Source organism: Antechinus flavipes, chromosome 1 (assembly GCF_016432865.1).
Source record: "Antechinus flavipes isolate AdamAnt ecotype Samford, QLD, Australia chromosome 1, AdamAnt_v2, whole genome shotgun sequence".
Taxonomy (NCBI): domain Eukaryota; kingdom Metazoa; phylum Chordata; class Mammalia; order Dasyuromorphia; family Dasyuridae; genus Antechinus; species Antechinus flavipes.
The window spans coordinates 402,336,578-402,360,948 of record NC_067398.1 but is presented as its reverse complement, the minus strand read 5'-3'; the positions used below and the strand labels follow the sequence as shown (position 1 = coordinate 402,360,948).

Genomic DNA, 24,371 nt, shown 5'->3' with positions numbered 1-24,371 from the left:
TGAACACAATTACAAAATACTTTTCACACAAATAAAGTTATATCTAAACAACTGAAAAAAATATCAAGTATTCATGGATAGGCCGAGCTAATATAATAAAAATCACAATTCAACCTATATTAATATATTTATTCATTGTCATACCAATCAAACTGCCAAGAAATTACTTTACAGAACTAGAAAATATAATTAACAAAATTCATCTAGAAGAAAAAAGATCAAGAATTTCAAGGGAACAAATGAAGAAATGCAATTAATTTAAAAATTACTAAAACTATGTTACAAAGCAGCAGTCATCAAAACCATTTGGTACTAAAAAATAAAGAAGGTGATCAGTAGAATAGGTTAGTTTTACAAGACAACAGTCAATGACTATAGTAATCTAGTGTTTGATAAACCCAAAGACTCCAGCTTTGTCCAGTTTTGTCACCATTTGACAAAAATTGTTGGGAAAATCAGAAAATAGTATGGCAGAAACCAGGCATTAACCATCACCTAAAACCCTATACCAAATTAAGGTTGAAGTGGCATTCATGATATTATAAGCAAATTAGGAGAACAAGATTTTACAAGGATGAATGTTGAAACCTATCTTTGCATGTATTTTGAAAATAAAAAGCTATTATTTTAAAAAAAGAACCTGTAGTTTAGTCATATATATATATATATATTTACAGCATTGAAAACTGAGTTTAAGTGTATTTCACAAGGTATGTCACAGAGATAGGATTGAAATTCAAGTCATTTAACTTCAAAATCAGTAAATTTCCCAATACACAGCCCTGTATGCAGGACACTATACCAATAACTTTTTTTTTTTTTTTTTTTTTGCTAAGGCAATTGGGGTTAAATGATTTGCCCAGGGTCACACAGCTAGGAAGTGTTAAGTGCCTGAGACTAGATTTGAACTCAGGTCCTCCTGACTTCAGGGCTGCTGCTCCATCCATTCCGCCACCTAGCTGCCCCTATACCAATAACTTTTAATAAGATTTAATTAATGAACCAGCATCTATTTATTCATATCATTTAATCACACTCACAATTGTGTGTGTGAGCATATATATATGTATAAAGATATTATGAGAAATAAGGAAAGATACAAACAGTGAAGATGACTTAGAATCCAAAGGCTACCTTTCCAAAGAAAACTTTGAGGAAGAAAACTATTAATAGTCAGATCTCTATACATGTTTTTATAGAACACTGAAAGCATTTCTCAAGAGAATAATAATAAAGACAGCTCACATTTATATTGTATTTAACAATTTATAAAGTGTCTCAATGGCCTCATGACCCTCTTATATTCTTGGGCTTTATTTCATGCTTAATATTTCTTGTTGAAGAAAAACAAAAGTTGTATAATTCACTTTTGTCCAGTTTAATCAGATGTATTAAAAAAGTGTGTATTATAAAATATAGTACATTACTCTGCATATTGAATATTCAGACTGTTCTGAACCCCATCTTACTACTTAGGTCCTGCCTAGCTTTTTTATTCACTTTTTTATTGACTACCTCTCAAGTCTATAATAGTTATCCTTTTAGTCCAGAACTGAGTAAAAATTGGAAATAAACTGTAACTAAATATGTTAAAAATAACTCTCAAAGAGACCCTCTCCACTTTTAACACTAAAAGCTTTTTGACCAAGGAATGAACTGTTTATATAGAAAGGTGACTTAGCATTCCCCCTTATCAATCACATTTTTGTATTTAGATTTTATATAATCTATTTAATACTTTCATATAGTTTAATAGAAAACATTTTTCTACATTAAAAATATGCATATTTTTGATTATGAAAGTCATAATAAAAAGGGAAATTTAAATAAGCAAAAGGCATCAATAAACATTTTTGTTAAAAAGGTCATAGTGGTAGGAATAATAATTTTTTAAAAACCCTACAAAATCATCTTCAGTTTATGTCAAATCATTTGACATATTTGCCAAAAAAGAAAATATAAATTTTCATTTATTGCTTAAAATATTTTCCCCCATAAAATTTGTTGATTTTATTTTAATATCATAATCACTTCGGGATAATACTTGCTTTATTCCCACCTATAAATAAAACCCTCACTGGAAAACAGAAAAACATTACTTAAATTCAAAGGGTATTAGGAAAAAAAAAAAAAGGTGACACTAATAAAGCAACAATACTCCAAAATATGTAAGTCCCATAGTGGATGTAGTAGTTGTTTAATAAATGTATGATGAATTGAGTCTATCTTTAGCCATATACCTATATAAGACTTTATATACACCATTTCATTTGATCTTAAAATCAACTCTGTGAGATAAGTAGCTTAAGTATTATTTTATTATCTATTGCCATTTTACAGATGGCCTTATAGAGACTAAGTGAATGGCCTTATAGAGACTAAGTGAGTTGCCCCAAATTACAATGCAGGGTAAACAGTGAAGCTGAAATTCACACCACAGTCTCTTGATGTCAAGACCTGTGGTATATAGAAAAACTGTCACTATTATTATTGCACACACATATGATATGATGAAGGTATAATAGTTACACATATAAACTTAAAAAACAAGTCTTATTTGATATTGTTGGATTCAAAATCACTCTTTCTTTTAGCGGGTTAACTTAAAAAGGGAACTGGAACTTTTTTTCAACTTAGTTCCCAAGAATTACAAAGATAATGTGTAACTTTAAAAAAAAAATCTTTTTCCTCCTGCTAAGAGGTAAACCAAACAGATGACTATGTGTGCTCAAGGCCTGAACGATGGCAAAGATGAATGTTGCTCTGAGCATATGGGGAATTTCACCGGAAATTAAGATTTGTACTCTAGTTTTTGGCTCAGCTCTCAAAGGTCTTAGCCTTTCTCTGCAGCCTCCAGGGGAAAACTGTAGCCAAACTAAACCCACTTCTTACTGAGGTGGCAGCAAATCCACATTTAAATCCTGAGGGATCAGGTATAAGGTTAGAGACATTGAAATTGAACTTAATGGATAAAGATCTCAGCTGTCCTGCTAAGCACCCCACCCCCCACCCCCAATCCCCTTTTATAAACAATATGGCTGATAGTTCCATGGTGTTAAGCAGGTCAATGAGGAGGAGGCTTGACAGAGGTGCACCACAGGGACATGAGTGTTGGTGAATCTGCTGAAGGCTGAGGAAGTAACAATTTTAAAAAAGGAATCAGAAGTCCAAAACAAATAGCATTAAGTTAAATGAAACCAAGTATTCTCGAGTGCCTTTGGGAAGGAAAAACAAACTGCATATATGCAAAAGGGAGAATATCAACTATCTGTTGGTATCTTTGTAACAGACTCACCGGCCTGTTGATTAACAATGTATCCTTAGAGTTTAGAAAGCAACATGACATTAGTTGATGAAGCATAGTAAGACTAGTATGTGACATTTACACTATTTAGTTCTCAGTTAATGCTGGCTGAATTGCCCAAAATTATATAGCTAATGAGGTAGGATTTGAACATAGGTACTCCTAATATATTTCTGGTACCTTATCTAGTGTGCTATGGCCAATGAACTACATTTCAATTACTTGCAGTTTTGGAGACAGATAATTAAAAAAGGAAAGCTTGTGAATACTAGTACCTTGTCCGTTATGGGGGCTTTCACAGCCAAAGAGAAATACTGAAGACTTGGAGAATTATTAAAGTTTGAACAAATAATGAGGGAGGCTTAATAGCATTAAAAAGATTTAACAGAGAAGAGGAAAGACTGAGGATCTTGGATGATTGTCTCTACCAAGAGAGCCAAACTAAATATTATCTCTCCTCTACCCATATTTAGAGTGAATGGAATCATTATTCACTGAATGAACAGAATTAGAGATTTTTAGCAATGGAAGAAGATCACGTGTGGGATCATTCAAGACAACTTCTTCATTTTTCTGATAAGAATTACTAATGACCCAAGAAGTTAAATTTATTAGTAATGGAACCAAGTCCACATACACATTCTCCTGACCCCAAGTTCAGAATTTTCTAAGTATCGCTGCAGAATTCTATTTTAAGGCCATTTGAAGGCTTTTCTTCTGGTAAATTATTTTATTCACCTTTTGCAGAAGCCTCCAGGTGATCTGGTATAAGGAATATTACATGAAATGAACAAATAATATGGTTATTTCCCAATTTAAATAAAAGGCAAAACTGATTTTAAATTTTACTATGAAAATAAAACTTTAAAAAACATTATCACCTAAAAACAGTGTTCATAGTCATGAAGAACATTTGTAAAATACTTTAATGCATCACTGAAAGTAAAATTCTTAATAGGAATCCATTTTTTCCAAACAAAGATGGTCCTTAGAAGACTTAACAGTAACAATATCAAGATCCTATCTAGATTCCCAGTGATGGGGAACTTATTCTTACCACACCTATTAAGATTTCACTATTTATTGTGTCAGAATTCTTTGTTTCATTAGTTTTGCTTAAGCAAAGAGTGACTTCTCCTAAAGGAATCCCAACAAATACTTACCCATGGCCCTACTGTCTCTTAGCTCATATCTAGAATAGGACTCTTCCTACCTACAGTTGGAAATGGTCTCTTTAATTCACCTATTATATTGAGTCTAACTCTTTCTGGATCTTGCACTAAGCTTTCTTTCTCTGCTGTGGGATACCTTGCAATCAAACTATTAAAATGTTTATATTTTGGTTGCCACATTTTTTAATGTTTATTTTTAATGAATATAAAACTTTTATAGGTTCATATATATGAATCATGGAGGGATATCAAAAACCATCTAGTTCAACATGTTAATTTTACAGATGATGAAATTGAGACCCAAAGTGGTTAAGTGACTTGTTTACCTCTACCCATGGCAGAGATAAATTTGAATTCAGGTCTTTAGAATTCAGAATACAATACTCTTCACAAAGCCAGCAAGGAGGCAGGATCCATTAATAGAGTATATATTTCAGCTGCTGGTGGCCTCTAATTGCTAAAAGGAGAATAGCTGGAAAATGTCTGACTTGAAAAGTTGCTGATTTCATCCTTCAGAAGTGACAAGGGAAACTACTATTCTGGAACTGACTCTGACTGCCCTAAACTTTGGCAAAGATGATTTCTGAAGCAGCCAAAAACAGGACAGGTGGATCTTATGGTCAAAAGCTTTGACTTCCAAGTGGAAAGTCAGCTCCAGAGTTATGAAATATTCTGAGTTCATAGAAATCCCATGTGGAAGTAAAGCAGAAGCTTTCTAAAGCAAAGAGCATGGAGGTCCAAAGAAATTTTGATGAACCAAAATTTTAAAAAGACAAAAAGATGAAAGCAACTGTTTTCTCTTCACCACTAGTTTGGCAGGTAATTAAGGAAGAATACCAAATAATGACATATTAAAATGGTGTCAGGAAACATAAAATACAAAAATTGAGGCTTCTAGTGAATGAAAAACTGAAGCACAGAAATAAGTGGCTTGCCCAAAATTATATAGCTAATGAGGTAGGACACAGGTCCTCCTTTCATATTTCTGGTACCTTACCTTATCTAGTGTGCTATGGCCAGTGAACTACATTTCAATTCTTTGCAGTTTTGGAGACAGATTATTAAAACAATAGCTTGTGAATACTAGATATAGATTAATTTCATTTTCTGGCTTTGTATTTCCAGCCTACCAAGTGTTTAATAAGTTCTTGTTTACTAAGTGCCAAGGAGGTTTCAATAAAAACAGGCCATGACAAACTTCATTTCTATTTTTGAAATGATCACTAGAAAGGCCAATTAAGTGTGAAGAAAGACTACCTGGATTTCAGTAAGGCACTTAACAAAGCGTCTCACAACATCCTTTTGAATGATATGGAATGTATTTGGAGCCAGTTAGAAGAATCAGATAAAAACAGTGATAAATAGACCAAAATCTGCAGTCTCCTAACAGTGGAGTGTTGTAGCAATGAGTCTGTTATTTGGTGTCACTCAAAGTTTTACTGATGACTTGAATAAAGGTAAAGATATACTTATCAATTTTGCAGACGACATAAGATTGGGAAGGAGAACAAATATACTGATAGAATTAGGATACAAAAAATTCTTGACATACAGGAACAATGGGCAAAATCTAATAAGATGAAATTTGATACTACAAAGGGAAAGTCCTAAGCATTACTAAAAAAATTACTGTCCAGAAACAGGACAAGTAAAATTTTGCTAAACTACTTCATGTGAAAAGAATGAGAATTGGTTTTTACCCCCTCTTACAGGGCAATATAGCCATTCCTAGTGGCATTTATCTCTATAATATACCTGAGAAGTAGTAACCCAGCCCTCATAAAAGAATTACATTGATATGAAATTACCTATCTATCCAGAATGTCTATTCCATTTTATATGAACCATTGATAAGAAGTTTTTTGTTTGTTTGTTTTTTAAGAGGTCAGAATTTGACTCTTAACAACCTTGGATCTAGTTCTCTACAGCTAGTTCCTTCTGATATTAGTCTCTTGCCTCCCCCCCCCCCCAAAAAAAAAAAAAAAGTTTACTTTATCTTCCATATGACTTTAATCTTTCAAATATCTTAGAAGATACTATTACTTTGTCTGACCCTTCTCTCCCCAAATTTTTTCTAATCCATATTAAATAACTTTATTTCCTTCTACTGATCTTTGTCTAACAGATTTCAAACCAAAGAATTCTAAGCATCAGAAGAAGGTATAAATGTCACAAAGGAATAAGAAATATGTGTTCCAGAAGACACCTGGTTATTTACAGCTTGTTTCCTACCTTTGTGATTAAAGATGCCTTCCATTTCCATGCTGCTTCTAGAGTGGGCAATACAAAGGGAACCACAAGGAACTAGGCCTTCTGCAGCAGGGGACCGGTCAGTGGTTCGGACAAGACACCAATCAGGCTTGTCATGTGGCCTCTCCAAAACTTCCACAGTTTGGCCCCGGCGGATGGTCAGCTCATTGCTGTTACATGCTGTGAAGTCATGGATCACTACTGTCAGCTCACAGCCACCAGACAGCTAAGAAAGAGAAAGAGAAGAAAAAAAAAATGTTTAGACTTGTTATGTTCTCTGGAAGGCAACTTTTAGCAGGAACATACCACTTGTTCCTAGGAATTCTTGAACTCCATGACACTTTTCCTTTCAGAAATACTCAGATGATGATTTACATATTGATGTTTGACTAAAAGTTTTACCATCATTAAGATCCCAATCTTATTTTGGCTTAGGGAAGTGCTCAACTCCCAAAGCCTCGTCCATTAAAACTTACATTTCAGCAAGTCTGATCACTCTAGAAATATTTTGAATCTGAGCCTGGAGATGGACTTTAAGTCTGTTATCTGAGGACTAGTCAAAAACTAACAGGTTGGTTTTAGAGGAGTAAATTCTGTTGCAACAGCAAATTGCAATAGTAGTCCACCAAACTAAAATGGAATTGCCATCTTTGCTGATTGAGGGAATACTGGCACTGAGGAAATTCTAGATCTGTGAAGCAGTCATAATTATTACTTGATACTTTTCTGTTAAGGAGTTCAAATGGCAAGATCTCTATGCTTTGAAAAGTATGGATGATTTTAATTTCAAATGACATGGAAAGGATATAAGAAGTTCCTCACTGTTTTGTGACAGACACCAAAAGTATTTTTCAAAAAATTACACAGAAATCATTCCGTCTTCCCAAAATGGCTGATGATGAAACATTTTGGTGGGTTCCTCTTTAAGTAGCTTTAGTAATTTAAGACTGATACAATTCAATTTAATAAACATTTATTAAGTACCTAATATGTGCCAGGCACTGAGCTAGGTGCACATACACCCCAATGCTTTCTGGAGTACTCACTGTACTTGACATTTTCTTGCTTGAGCTCTTTAAAAATAATTATATATGGTTCATACCATACCTGATAGAAAAAAAAATAATTGTGGCTCAATCTTTATACTACCAAATCAACAACTGATATTCTTTTACCTTTTATATCTGGGGCCTAATAGTGGCAACTGATGACTGTACTTGATGGTTAGACTTTTATGTCAAAAGCTCACTATTATTCTTAGACTGACAAATAACAATTTGTTCATAGTGCAAATGCAGAACACCCCTGAGAACTCAATCAATATATTTATTTAAATATTAGAACATTATCACAGATCAAATGGATGCCTATGAGCACCTAGATATAAAAATAATACATATGAACCAAAGAATTTTTGGTTTTAAAATACATAATACCACACCATATTCATCATTCCCTAACAATATGGGATAAAAACCTTTTAAAATATAAAGACAAAAGACAAGAATTCAAAATTAGGTAGAAATGGGATGAGATGCTGAAGTTGTACTGAAGATGATTTCCATGAATCTACAGAGAAGAAATTTTGTCTTATTATTTTACTTTTCTTTAACTACAAAAACCAACTATTTCATTCACAAATGCAACATTAATACAAACATTAGAACATTAATATAAAAGAAAAGTAGAAAAATAGTAAATTGTCCCAGGATTATTCAGATTTGCATTCCAATGAACAATTTGAGATGATTGAGACAATAATAACAATAATACCAATAAAAAATAATAGCAGCATGAGGCTCAAATGGGCTTCTTTGGAAATATACTTAAAATATAAAAGGATAATGGTTTTTCTCTACTTCTTAAGAGCTATCTAGAGAAGTTTATCAAAATAATCGTGTGTGAGCAGAAAGTAGACAAAAGCCACCTCGCCACCCCCCCCACCCTACACACTCTTACCACTTGAGGATTTAGTAATGGTATCTGAGATATTTAGATATTTTTCAAATTCTGAAAAGTTTTATGCCAGTGTTTCTTCTGAATACAGTAACTAATATAAGCATGTTACTCATTATGAGGGTATCTCATAACTGTTTTTGATGCTGGTTTGCATTATTATGTTCACCACTTATTAATATGATGTATTATAATGAGGGGTTTAAATTTCAAGGGCAGCATGACTTAAAAAAAAAAGATAACAGAAAAATACCTGTTTTGAATTATATATTTTGGAGGAATTTTTCACTGATGGGGATGAACGATTTTGGGAAGAGAAGGCTGCTTATGATTAGCAAGGACAGATGATACAGAGGGTCTTCTCCATGAATAATTTTGCCTCAAGGATCTAAAGTCTTGTGTGCTAAAGATCAGTTGCAAGTGAATATCTTTGGCCAACTTTCTGTGGGGAATTTTTAAAAAGGACATGGAGGAAAGCATGCTAATAAAAGCCATTTCTCTGTACTTTTATGAACAAAACACCTCCAAATTATTATGAAGGCTCATTCACTCAGGAGCCTCACAAAAGTGTCCTATGAACTAAAGGAGGTTTCATACAGAGTTAACCAAAAAAAGTAATTTATTTGGTAAAAGAGATTAGGAATGGAGACATTTAAAAGTGTTGGCAATAGCCACAATAGAATGACTTCTAAGCACAGCTAGTACAATTTCAAAAATAATGCTGTTCTATACCCCAGATCATCACCCCCTCACATTTCCTCTGTGCAAAATAATTTCATGAAAGTTTAAGGCTTATTAGTTACTTAACCAATAATAAGACACTGCTTCCTCATACTTTACATTCAATTTTATATTGTTTTAAATGCCAAGTAAATCTTACTTTTATCATATTCCTTTACTTTTGGACTAAGTAATACAGTGAAGTATGTACTAAATGAGCAGGGCTGTCAGTGGCAGATTCCCTTTCCATCTTTGAGGTACTATGATAAAAATTATCAGAGCATGACAAATGACGAACAGACATCTATAAGTACTGCTTATCACAAAAATGATCTGAATGAATAGGATGATTACTACACTTTCAACCATATATCATGCTGTAGACAATAGAATTTAGTTTTTCATTTGTAAAAAGTTGGAACAAACTCTTTTAAATTAATATGGATCCCATTTAGGAGAGTCTACAATGTTATAGGGAAAGACAGAATCAGTACCATATCTTCTGAAGACAGGATTATGTGCAACAATTTGCTTTCATTAAAAAAAGTCTTTTTTCTTCCATTTAGATTCTGCATGCAACATTCTCCATGATGGTGGTAAATAGATTTGATGCAAGTATCCCTGTTTTATGCCTCCCTTGATGTCAGTGATAAGAAGACCAATGAACAAAGTTATTTCTATTACCGAATCTTTCAAGTACAGTTAGGTAATACACTGGATGGAGTGTCAGACCAGGAGTCAGTATGATAACCTGGACACATGTAGATTACTCTTACATTTTGTAATAATAATAAAATAGGTGAGTTAGTAGTTACTGCTATCTTGCTTGCCTTTTTCATTAGTGATAGTGTCTGAGATATTTCCCATGAATTTCAACAATCTTTTATTCCTTATATATCTTGAGATATCAGATATCTCTCAACATCCTCAAATTTGTTCCACTTGCATCAAGGTCCTCTGAGTGTGAAAAATTTGGTCCAGCTACTTTTATCAACACTAGTTTCTTTAGTGCCATTTTTAGATTTCATATGTCTTAAGAGTCCAAATGTGCAAGCCAAGTTATGATTTTTTGAACTATGTTACAGTAATAGTTCAAGATTTTTTTTTTTTTTTTTTTTTTTTTTTTTTACCATTTTTGGCTTATGCTCTTTTTTCATTTTCATCCTTAAATGCTTTGGGGATGAGCTAGCTTAAATGAATCACTCATCAAATTTTCTGTACATTTTTTCTCTCTAACACTTCTTGCTCTTTCTTATGAAAGAGTTGAACTTCCTTCTATGTTTAAGGTTCTATAAGTCAGGTCATATTCTTCAATAAAATCTGGCTGCCATATTTCTCCAGTTGGGAAGTTTGCCACTCTGGCAAACTTTTAGATTCTTCTTGGCTTCCTCACTGTGGCAAATAATTGACATCAGCTAATCTGGTTAAGGAAATCATGGTAATTTGAGTTGATATCTGTTCTTTTGCCCATTATCCATTCTGGGACACAAATAACTTTTAAAAAGAGTTTCAGTTAGAATTTCATTAATTATATATCTGTTTTTCTATTTATAATTTTATTATGCCTTTTTATTAATATTGTGTAGTTTTCCACAAACAATCCCTAAAGTACATTTGCAACAGTAGGTGCCATTACCATCTCTGTAGTTTACTAACATAATAAGGAAGGATGTATGATTTACCTCAAATGATTTTAAACCAAAATTGTCCATTGTATGTAGCCTGTGTTTTGTTGCATTTTATTATTTTTAGATTGCTTATTTACATGTAAATGATTGAGTATATGATTCTTAGTCCATATAATTTCCATATTTCTCTGAACTCTTCATATTCATTGTCTTCTATGGCAACCTGTATCTTCTAATTTTTACTCTTTTAACTTATTATTCATTTTGATTTTTATGTTTACTGATAATTGATTTGGAAAAGACTCTTAATATTGATAACTATTCATTTTCTAACTCTTAAGAAAGTAGATTCATTTTGTGTGCTATTATGCAGAACTTAGTGTGTCCAAAGCCTCCTAGATCTCTTTTTGAGGCATTTATGATATACATCATTTGTAAGCCTTTGCATTTTATTTTTTCTTCATCTTCACCCTCATTTTCCCCCATGTATCTTGTGCCCAATTTAGGATTGAAAACATTAAGTATTACTGCATGTTTAATTTGGAGGGTCTCACTGTGTTCTTAGTAGAATTTTTCTACTTCCTCATCCTGTGAACAGATGTTGGCACATAGACAGCAATTATCTTCATGGGTGGTCTTTTTGCTCATACTCATCCTGAGCAGTGCAAGATGAGATGACCAAGTTTCCTATGAAATGATTTTTCTTGTTTGGTTGTATAATAAAATCAACTCTGCCAATTCCTTTATTCACTTCTTAGGGGAGAATCCATGAGCCATCATTCCATTTAGTTACAACTTTCTTTTTTTCTCATTTCAATTAGAGTAAAAATGCAATTTTTCATATGACTGAGGGTCTCACATTTAGAGCTCCAACAATCAAGTTAATGTCTGTAGACAGTTTAAAACAACGATTCCTAGCAGCTATGCCCCACTTTCTGTCACTATATCAAAATTACTTGAACTGGAAAGAGATCTTCATAAATCCAAGGGCCTGTGTATTTTAATTTGTTATGTGAATCACCAAGGACAAGAATTCATCATCTAGTGGTCTGTGTCTTAGGGAGGAGCTTCTCTGTTTTTTCCACAGGATATCTAACCATGATGCTTCATAAATAAAATAAGTAATAAGTAGTAATATTTGCTTCATTTGACTGCATATGCTTTTTTATGAGGATTTTCTTTTTTTCTTCTATAAGACAGGAGAAATAAAGAAAAAAAATACTTATTAATTTTAGTTGTAAACCTCCATATATTCTGATTAAAAAGGAAGAGAAATGCTGGGATAGATTTCCAAACAAATGGTTGAAATTTTAAACAGTTTTTTGTTCTTTAAGAGGTCAATCCTCTGCTATCCAGGAAACTCAATTACATAAGGGTTCTGAAGAGTCACCACTGCATATTATTTTCCGAAAGACTAATGCAGAGCATATAGAAGTTATTCACAAGCAAGAGTTCCTGACATAGGTGAAAATTCAGGTTCCTCTATTTTATGCAGCAAATTCTTCCTAATTTTACCTCATAAATGGATTATTATTTCAGTTAAATAAACACCATTGCTCAGTCATTTTGAATGGACATTGGAGAAAAAAATATTTTCTTTCAAGTCTGTAAAATTTCAAAAATGAATTATATTTAAAGATTTAGTGGTCTGACAGTGACCTTTATAATTAACATGTTTTCAATTTATGTAAAGCAACTGGGCCAATCCAATCAAATTCCTTGATAAAAAAAAAAAAAAAACTTTTTTGTTGATATTTTAAAAATTACATAAAACCCCAATTCCCTAGCTCAATTTTACTGTCTCATTCTCAAAATGATTTAAACAACTGCAGTTTAAATATACACACACCTAACATCCCAGAGGCAGTTCATGCCAAGTCTCAGACCCAAGTGAATTGTAACAAGTAATTTTAAAAACCTATAAAAAATCAGAGCGATTTTACCTTAAATGCAACAAGACAACTTAATAACTGGAGAACCCTTCTGGCTTAGGTTAGCTTTTCTACAGGATACACCTGATGTTACCAAAAGTTTTGGTGACTATTTTTGCTTCTTCAAGTTGTTGTTGTGCTATCTATGTGCTATCCTATTTCTGCTTTATGTTACACATGAAACACATTATCAAGTTAAGAGATGATATAGAACATATAAACACTTGCTTCAAAACAAAACAAAGCAACATCAAAAAAAAATCACTGAATAACATGAAGAAGCAAATGTTTCAATTCTGAGTTCTAATTCAAATTCTACAGATGAGTTAGTATACAGTCTACCATGTCTAAACAAGGAAACCCTTCCAATGGCAGATTTTCTTCTCGTCTCCTACCACTGACAGAGCAGTTCCAAGGGAGAACAAGTGATAGCAATTTTATGGGAAAAGGAGAATTTGTATTTAGAAGTAACTGGGAATGATAGAATGATAATGTGCCATCTGGAAGCTGGTCAGGGTGCTTTGAGTGTGGTACTTAGGAGCAGAGGCTTTCAGTGTTTTCAGTATGTGGGCTGCAAGTGTGTGTTTCTGTGAAAGAAGATATGACTCAGTGTGGATCACTGGAGGCTGATAGCTTGAGGAGTGCAATTTGATAGTGAGAGACAGAAAACAAGACTGAATATAGAAAGTGGTCAACTCTGGGGTATCATAGGGCTTGCCACAGATTTCCTTCTTTTACATAGACATCATGGTGTGAGCCCAGGTCAAAATTCTGGTCTAGTTCCTAGTATCCTATCTCCTCCAGTATATATCAGTTCAATCAAATTATTCATGAAAAGCTGAGAAATCAGATTTTTGTATAGTGTATCATCTGAATCTAAACTTGTTCATAGCTAACTAAACTTGTTTCTGAACATGTTTCAAAAAGATTGCCTGGGGGCAGCTGATTAACCTACCAATGACCATGGACTCTAAATAAGGGAGAGTTTTTTCTTTCCATTAGCCCTTGGGGTTATAAGGAAATGCTTGGATAATAGTCATAATGAATGAATGAGAGCCCCAATAACGTCAAGATTCCTCCCCCCTTTTCCCATTGTTTTATCCTTGAGTACTCAAGACAATGTATAGAATCTTGGGCCTGGAATCAGGAAAACCTGAGTTCAAATGTAACCTCAGACACTTATTAGCTGTATAACTCTGGGAAAGTAATAACCTCCATCTGTCTCAGTTTTCTCTTTTGTAAACTGGCAATAATAACAATATCTTCTTCCCAGGATTGTTGTGTAGAACAGATGAGATAATAAATGAAAAGGGTTTCACAAAGTGCCTGGCACAGAGCAAGTGCCAAATAAATATTAATTATTATTATAGTTAATACTACGATTACTACTACTATCACCAACAATTGCTATTACTACTAGCATAAGTATCAGAACAATGTCAGACATGACATTATTCTGATTCTCTGTTTATGACTTAGTGAGCTTTAAAAAAAAATTATATTAGATACCTATTCCTCCATTCCTTAGTCAATGTTACAAACTCATTTTCTTACCATTGTTGGTGATAATGACAGGTAAAGGCGAGGAAGAGTAACTCTGTCAGTGCTTAAGTCCCATGATCCTCTTCCCTGTTCTCTCTCTCTCTCTCTTTCTATCTCTCTTTCTCTTTCTCTTATTTCCACACCCCACCACACACAATATTTCAGGCCTATATTGCTGAGTTCAATTTAACAACAGGAGTAATGGTTTCTCTCCCCATTTCTTTTCCCTCTCCCCAAAAAAGCTCTTAAAACAGCCCAGTCAGATAACAGTTTCTAAATTAATTTAAAACAATAAAAAACACTATCTGTTTTTGCTGTTAAAAAGAATAATTCTGTCCTAGATGTGCTAGATCCAGCCTTGCTCAATAGGCAATTGCTTGCCTATCATATGCAAAGCACCAAGTAAGATAATGGATATCAGAGGAAGGAGAGAGATAAAATAAAGAAGATGCAGATCTTGGTTCTAAAGAGCTTATAATCTAGTGATGAAAACATAATTATTTATGAAGCATTGATACATATATAAATAATTACAGTATAAGACAGACTATGTGCCATAGGATAGGCATAAGAAATGTGTTTTGGGGGTTCAGAGGAGGAGGAGATTCCAACTAGTTGAATAGATCAGAGCTAACTTCACAATGGAGGTGGGATTTCAGTTTGGCACAGAAGAATAGAGAATATATCTCCAGCTGCAAAGAAAATAGTTTGGCTCAAGCATGCTATTAAATAATCTAGGAGTGGACAAATTATTGATTGCATCAGAATCTCGTTGCTGGCTTTACCACTGTCTTGGAAGGTGGCCTTGAATATGTGTGCAATATAATCTTTGCCTCAGTTTCCTCATGTTTAAAATATAATTAGGCCCCTCTCCCTTCCCTAACCAGAGGAATGCTTTCAGGACAAATGAGCTCAGAATCTGGCAAGCACTCTAATGTTTCTAAAGCATTCTAATGTGTCTAATAATGACACATTTTCATGTGATCATTGTTACTTATCATATAAGAATTATGAAAATTGGCAGTAATAGGCATGGAGAAAGTTAGTGTGGACCATATTCTAGCAATTCCAACAAGCACAGAAAAAGATGTATTGCAAAACTGATATTTTCATAGAAGGAAATGTGTTTGTTTAAGCTAAGGCTAAGTTTTGCTCTGATGATAATGTTCCTTAGGAAACTGGGTCTCTCCGGCACCTCCTCCTCAGCTGCCTTTTTTTTCTAGCAACCTTTAGTGCCTCATCTGAGAATTATTAAAAGCCCTGGTCAAATAACATTTTCCTTAGGAATTCTCCAAGAGGCTGATTCAATTCCTTCCCCCCACCCAACATCTGTAATGAAGCCAAACTCTGTACTAAAACCTAACCCACAACAGACATCATAAATTAAGTCAAGCAGGCAGGAGATAGTTAAATAGTTTTTTTCTTGCCAGATCAATCTGCTCTAATAATTTGGAAAGAGCCTGCAAATCGAGACTGCAAGCATATAATGGTAGAGGGGCCATTATGATTTATCAAGAAGGAATGTTACCAAAGACAAATGACTGTTATGTTAAAGTCCAGGGAAATAGAGTATTTAAGTGGGATTACATCTTAGCTTGGTGAGAGCTTTGTTCTCACAGCTCTCAAAATATTTACCCCTTACACTTACAGTCCTATCTTTAAGCTATCTATTCACTCTTTTAATGTATCCATTCCTACCAAAAAGTACTCAAAGTTAACAACAATAAAAAACCCAATGGCCTGTGCGAGAACTAATATCGCTGCCCTTTTAAATAAAATCTCACTGACTTCTATCTTGATACTGGCTTTTAAATTTACAGCACTGACTGTGAGGCAATTTAGTTTGACACAAAATGAAGTTCGGAAGAACTGAAAGGTAGAAGAGCATTGTAATGCCCTGGTAGTATAATTCCTTTATTGAACTTTATGAACTTAAAAAAAAAAGCTGAGTTTAATTGGTGCCTTTTGTTTTTAACTACAGTAATTTCTGGAAATACCACTCCATCTCTCTCAGAGGGAATGCTCCATAATAACAAAGAAAAGCAGGCAAACAAAAATATCCAATATAAATAACATTTTGCCCTGTGGTACATTCCCCTGTTCCTTTTCTGAAAGGACAGATCACTTTAACTAGTATTTTTGAATTTAATGAGTGGGATTGGAGGGCTAACATATACCCAAACTCCATTTATAAAAACAGAGTGAGTCTTGGTTCAGGAACAGGTAAATAAAGTATTATGACAGCCTTGTCATCACTAACTTTATTCCATAAGCACCTGCAAGGCTCTCTTAGGGAACTGAAGTAAATTAGGAAATAGTTCTAGAAGCAGATGTAGATTCTCTAGAAATTCAAGAGCTAAGAAATGAAGTTTAGAGGATAACAGATTGAAAGAAAAAAAAATAAATCAGTAACTTATAGCCATAAGGAAACATCTGAAAATCAATTCTTAAAAAAAAAAAAAAAAAGCCATTCTGTAAAGACTCCCATAAAAGGAAGATTAATTTCTACAAACACACAACTTTTATTTTTGGAGAGAGATGGAATGTGGTATCAATGTTGGGTGATAAAGTGACTTAGCTATATGACACATTAAAAGTAAACACTGGGATAATCACAAAAATATTCATCTAAAAAGAAGAATATAGGCAATAACCAACTTAGTAACCTGTTGTGTTAGAAATGTTCATTTCTAAGTGAATTTAAAATTTGGAATGCATTTTCTCAGAGACAATGTTGAAAATGGTTCCCAGTTCAGTCTATGAAAAAAACAAACAAAACCTTTACAAAATTTCTCGTATACACACTCTATTCTCCCTTGGTACTGCCATAACTCTAGTGAAGGCTCTCATCATCTCACATTGGGACACTTGCAATAACTTGGTGGTGGGTCTACATGCCTCTAGCCTCTCCCCTCTCAAATTCATCTTCCATTCAACTGTCAAAGTGATTTTCCTAAAATGATGGTGCAACTATGATTCCCTCTCTATTCCGTAAACTCCAGTATATTGCTACTACCTCCAGCATCAAAAGCAAACTCTTCTATTTGTTATTCAAAGCCTTTCATAATCCAGCTTCCTCTTATTTTTCCAGTCTTCATAAACTAAACTCCTCCATGTATTTTTTAATCCAATGACACTGACCTCCAAGAAATTCCATCTCACAGCTTTGGATATTTTCTCTGGCTGTCTCACATACCTGTAATGTTCACACTCCTCAAGTCTTTCCCCTAGCTTCAAGTTCCAACTAAAATTCCATTTTTTACAGGAAGGCTGTCCTGGCCCCTTTTAATTCTACAATTTCACTGAAGGTAATTCTACCTTCCATATTGCAAGGTTTAAGAGTGAGGCGTCCTCATGTTCTGAAAAATCTATGTAAAATTTTTGCTCCTCCCTTTGTACCAGAGAAGTCTGGATTAATAAAAAATATTTATTGATACTAATACAGCACTGTATATATATTTTATGAGTTTATAAACTTTTTCAGTTTCATCTTCGATAAAACTTCCAAATTTCCATATAATTTCTTATACTGATTGCAATAAGTTGAAACATATATATGTGATGAGGAAAATGGGATGTTGAAGGGATAATTATTGGGTTTTCCCTTTCTTATTTATTTTCTATTTATCCTGCACATAGTTTGCTTTGTCTATATTTGGTTGAACATTGTCTCTCCAATTTGATTAGAAGCTTCTTGAGGGCAGGGCTTGTTTTTTTTCACTCTTTTTATATCCTCAGTGTTTAGGACAGTACCCTTCACATAGCAGATGCTTAATAAATGTTTACTGATTTACAGATTGCCTTCCACACCTTGAACTTGAACCAGCTCTCAAATGTTGATTTAGTTATGTATTAATATCTTGGTAATATGTATATATTACATATCAAGACTGATTTATTATTTTGATTGTCTAAACTTAAGGAAGTGATGCAGAAAATGTTAACAATGAAGATTAAACTTAAAAGTGTGAGCACTTTTTCTTTTATTGTTCCCCAGCCTCACCTTCTCATCCAGAGAGCTATTTAAACATTTCCCAGCAAATTCCTGTTTATATTTCAGCCTCCTTTTACATTCTCTCACCTGAATGAAACTCTCACCACTAAATTCCTGGGCTCTGACTGCCTCTGAACCTTAAGGGGCAGCTAAATGGCACAGTGACTAGAGCACTAGGCTTATAGTCAGAAGACTTGAGTTCAAAACCTAGCTTCAGACATTTACTCTATGTTTGCCTCAGTTTCTTCAAATATTAAATAAGGATAATAAGAGCACCTGCCTACCAGGATTGTTGTGAGAATTAAATAAGAGAATATTTGTAAAGCACTTAATATAGTGCCTGACACATAGTAAATACTATATAAATGTTCACCATTACTATATTACTATCATCCTCCTCCTCCTCTTCTTCTTCTTTCTCTTCCTCCTCCTCAAGGTCCACTCTTATACTTAACAGGGTTGTCTTAAGGTGATCAGTTTGTACTTACCATCCCAAGTCCTTTTCAACTTTGACTTTTATATACCTTGTCTTTCTTATTAAGTTCCTTGTGAGCCCTATTTACCTATTTTTTTCTCTCTCGTTTTTAGCATAGTGTCTGGAACACAGTAAATGTTTAATAATAATAAAAAATTAAATAAATTAATAATTCCCCTTTACCCTGCCTTCTTCAAAAAAGAAACCATACCTACTTTCAAAACATATATGTGTACATGTGTATGTATACATATTATATATATATATATATATGGTTTATTATGCATGTATATACATGTGTGGGTAAGTGTGTGTGTGTGTGTGTGTGTGTGTGACACACACACATATAAAAATATATGTATATATTTCACCACTAGGGGAAAATTGTACTATTACAAAGAAAGATTCACTTATCATGTTAAAGTATTTGTGGCAATGATGATAACATGCCTCTTCTTCCCTTTAGGATTGAGTTTAATATGATCAAACAATTTTAATTTTAATGATTAATATACTTAGTTCTTTAAAAAAAATGTAAAAGATAATTTTTTAAAAGCCCACATATTTCCTATAAGTTTAAAAGAGATAGCAGTCAAAGGATGAATCTATGGCTTTGAGCTTTGCTATGTCATCCCTGAATTTTGCTCTGATTTATCTAGTAGCTTAGTTTATTGGAATTACAAATGTATTTCTTTCACATTCAAAGTCTTCTCTCCCAGTTTTCCTGCCTATTCTAATTTCCTCATTCAGTACATACTAATGTTTTGAAAATTCTTTGCTTTCCTATTGTCTTTTTTGCTGTTTTCCACATATTTAACTTCATTTGACCCTTGAATCTATTCTCACACATTCATTTTTCCTTTAAATGTTTCCCAGAGAAAAAACTTTCCTCACTGTATGTAAGTGGCCAGAGGTGGGGCCTGCAGAGAGAGAAATGATACCAGATGCTAAGTGCATTATGCCTGAACACGTCATTTATCTTCTGGTTATTATTACAACAACTAAGAAACATTTGTGGAAAGTCAAAGTACTAGGAATTGAATAAAGTAAAATAAGATATAGGTTTGCCTAAATGTGATCATGCTTTTGGAGGTCAAATCTGCGGGTATAAGAATTTAGGGGATTCCTAATTAAGTTGTTGCCGTTAAAAAAAAATTACAAAACTAGGAACGTCTTTAAAAAGGAACATCTCTCTAAAAAAACAATATTTTTATATCTCTTTATCTAAATTCATGATTCTTTCCAACACAGAGCTAATGTTCTGAAATGCTAATCCTGGCCAATTTCTAGATAAGAGGTACTATTATACTGAGGCAAAACGAATTCCTTAAACAATACAATTTCATCATTAAATATATTTCATATTCACACCAGAAATATGACACTCACTTTAGATTTTTCTCTGTGTAATTCTCACAGTCCAAAAGCTTTAATTTCTTTCTTTTTTACTGTGAGATAGTATATTAAAAAATAAGAAATAAAAACCTCAAACAGACTGGACTCATTGTGAATTTCTAGGGGACAGTGAGGCAGAAATTTTTCCTTTATATAAGCAAGCTGGTTTCAAAAGAAAAAACTAGACAAAGAGAATATTACTTATGATCATTAATAAGTTTTGTTTAACAAGAATAAACAAAAATAAAACTTAGATATTATACTTTAATAACTAAATTCAATCCTTCCCTTTATCCATATTCTTCCCATTCCTGCTTCCCCCTCATCCCACTACACCTTCAGAGGTATACTTTCAGTTAAGTATTTTATTTTATTTTTTTACATTTTAAGAAAGATACTATAAAACTGGAATCTATATCTCAGTTAAGAGTGGAAATTTCATTCATATGTAAGCATTGTCATTTTTCATAAAATATATTTTCCCTTTCTATGTCCCCTCCCCCACTAATTAAAATGCTTCTTGGATTATACTAAGAAATAACTATATTTCTTCATATTGTTCCATTTTGAGATTGATCTGATGCCCTGAAACTGAAGACTGGGATATAAAGGTAAAAGTAATAAAATATGCTTTATTTCATTATTCAAGTTCCGCCTGTATATTTCCTTAACTTATATTTATGTATCTGGGGAAGGACAAAAGAAAAAATTGTCTAATAACTACAGAATTGTTCCTATAACTTGAGATTTAAAACCTTTTCACCTTGATAGCATTTTAAAAGATTGCACATACTACTATACTATTGTACCAAGTAAAACGTTTGGCATATAGTCATGGTTCTAAAATGCTGATCATTTAATTGATAAAAGATCTATGAATAGAAAAAAAGAGTTGCTTCACCTCACACTGGAAGCTAATCATTGAAAACCATTGAGTGTAGTTCTTTTTGTGACTTACTTTATCACTGTCCAGGGTGTTTTGAGAAGTACGAGAAGCAATTGAAATGGTATCAGGCTGGCTGCTGCCATCACCTTGACTATCCAAATCCTCTCCATCCCTGTGAAGATAAAATTGACTTTTAATTACTAGAAATGTCATTTTTTTTTCCTTCAGAAAAAAAGAACAATTTGAATCACTTATAATTTATTTGGAATATAATAGATTTAAAAAAAATTCTAGTTTTTCCCTTATGCTACAATGTATATTACAAGAGTTAATATTGACTTCTTCATTGTGAAAACTTTCATAATCTACAGAAAACAGTCATTGTTTATATCCTATCAAACAATATCACATAAGTATCCAAAAGTTGTTTTTGTTGTTTTGTCCTTTATTCTTGAAGGGAACCATGACATCAGGCAAGTGATGCCATGACATGCAAGAGAATTGGATTTTAGGGAGGGAGGGCTGTGCAAAATTACTTGCCTCACTTCCTCCCCCAGTGTCAGCTGGGTCCAGTGACCAATATAGATTAGGACCACTGGAAATGGCTCTGGTATTAGTAAGTGATGGAGGGGAAGAAGAAGAGTAGAACCTACAGAATTAAATAAGAGCCTAAAAACAATCCTTTATTTGCTTGCATTCTAATGCAGACAGCCATTCTGCACATTAAGATGACCACATACCTTCTTCCCTTCTGTTTAGCTGTTGGAGCTGTTTTAGGAATATGAATTGGCTCTTTTAGTGCTCCTTTCAAATGAATGGTTCTTTCCTGTATCACCTCTCGAATATGCTTGATCCAGTCCTGCTTATTCTCTATACTGGAAGCCTAAAAGACAAAAACTTATGAATCTATTTTGAGGCAGAATAATTCCCCCCAGAACTTAAAATATACCAGGACATACTACATTCATATAACACATACACGCCATTTCAATTTCTTGTTTCAAAACAACTACACAATACAACCAAAAGCTGTTTTTGCTTTTGTGGTTAGATAATAACTTCTAATTTCTAACCATTCCTTTGCCAAAAGTTTTTTTTTTTTTTTTTTTTTTTGCAGTTGTGCAGTCATTTCAGAAGTGTCTGACTTTTTGTGACCCCATTTGGGGTTTTCTTGGTAAAGATATTGGAATGGCTTGATATTTCCTTTTTCAGCTCATTTTACAGATGACAAATTGAGGCAAATAGGATTAAAGTGACTTGTCCAGGATCACACTGCTAGTGGGTATCTGAGGCCAGATTTGAATTTAGGAAGATTAATATTCCTGATCAGGCCCAGCAGTCCATTTACTATGGCTCCTACTTGAGATTTAAGTTTTGCCTTATGTTTACCTAATATTATGATACTTTCCCTGTGTCTATCACCTGTACTGTCCACTTAAAAATAAGACTATTTAAGTGTCTGCAAAGGCCATACCTTTATACTTAGATAATACTTCAGATCCACAATAAAAGACAGTGGGTACTTCTGTCATGCTCCCAAATCAATGACTTTTTTATTATCAGCATAAAAATCACAGAGAATAGGCCGTCTGGACATGCATTACAGTACATGAGTCACTAAAGAACAAACAATGGCCCCAGGATTAGAAGTAGTCACTCCAACTGGCTTTTAGTTTAGGGCTCTGTCAACTAGTTCATTGTTTGGCTATTAAAATATGTATTATATTTGCTCTTTGATTGAATTTAAAATATCATTTTATTGCTCCACTAAGAACTTAAGAGAAATATTCTGAGAAAATACCTATCTAATACTCCCAAAGAAAATGAAAACTGATAGCACAATTTTTAAACTGTCTATCCTTCTCCCTCTCTTTTTAAAAAAATCAGTTATCTTTTGAAAATCATCTACTACAGAAAGTAGTTCTATAGAACTATTTGTTCTTTATAGCAGTAAAATAAATGAAGGGAAAGGAATGAGCTGGCCTTTGACTTCCTCCTTATTCTTCTTCTTGACTTAGTCTCTCTCACCTCCCCCACCCTCTTTTTCTAGCTCTCTTTCGTCCTCCCATGAAAAAGTATTCTCAAGAGAGTCAAAGAAGGAAAAAAAAAACTTCGAAAACCTCTGATCTACTGGAATTGGAATGTCTCACGAAAACAATCAGGAGTTAAAAAGATATCATCTGTGTTAGGGCAAAAAAGAAACAATTTGGCAGAGACTGGAAACAATCAGGAAAAGAGAAACTTTAAACTTGTCTTGAAAAATTATAATGCCAATTATTTAAAAGGGACTTATTAAGAACTGGATTTAGAAACAATTATAAAAAGTTAATTTTTTTAAAACAATTAGGTAAAAACAAAAAGGGAAACAATTTTATAAAGAAATAAGGCTCATTTTCAATAACTGAGCAAAATGTTTCACATGCTGAAGGAAATGGCAAATGATTAGTTTTAAGCTATATATAGTGCTGCAGGTCTAAGTAAATGGTAGATACATTGTTTTCCTGCTATGAAAGCAAACATAACAACTCTATGCATAGGAATTTCGGGTTAAGAAATTATCAATGATTTCCTCACATCATAGAGTCTTTTAGGTTCCCTGGGTAAAATTATGTTTTACTCTCTTGGAGAAAGTTAGAAACTCTTGCCAAAGATTCCCCACAAAGTATTCAGTTCCTCTGGAAATATAAGCTTTCCCAGAAGATGTTCACTCTGTTCACCCTCTGTAACATACAGGAAGTCTTATTTTTGAATTGTGTCATGATTCTTTTATAATATCTTAAAGGCACCATATTTGGCAATGATATCTGGAAAAATTTCCTAGATGCCTTTTTAAAATCAAAGAACATATGACCATTTTGAGAGAAGTATCTTTCCGCCCAGAGTTGAAGACAGGGGGTGGGCCCTACATAAGTTTTAACACATGCACATAAATAGTTCCCTCTTGGCCTCTGCACATGAAGCAGCTATGGCTATATATCTTTGTAAAGTTTATGGTCCCATAATACTCATACTCATAAACTTCAAAAAACTTAGAAATCACATTTACCTAATATTTAGCAATGTGTTAGCTGATTTGTAAATGACATTGTGCCAGAGATATGATACAAACACTGACTTT

General features: G+C 33.4%; 1 protein-coding gene across 2 annotated transcripts in view; it reads right to left on the bottom strand.

The window, feature by feature from the left end:
* The window catches only part of TRIO (trio Rho guanine nucleotide exchange factor), a 485,555-nt gene that overhangs the window by 85,002 nt on the left and 376,182 nt on the right, over positions 1-24,371 (bottom strand). For both annotated transcript variants that reach the window (XM_051969858.1, XM_051969859.1), the window contains 3 exons: positions 21,994-22,136; positions 21,326-21,425; positions 6,709-6,952 (listed from right to left, as the gene is read on the bottom strand). In XM_051969858.1, the coding sequence (XP_051825818.1) occupies positions 6,709-6,952; positions 21,326-21,425; positions 21,994-22,136 (487 nt within the window). The remainder of the gene's footprint in view (positions 1-6,708; positions 6,953-21,325; positions 21,426-21,993; positions 22,137-24,371) is intronic.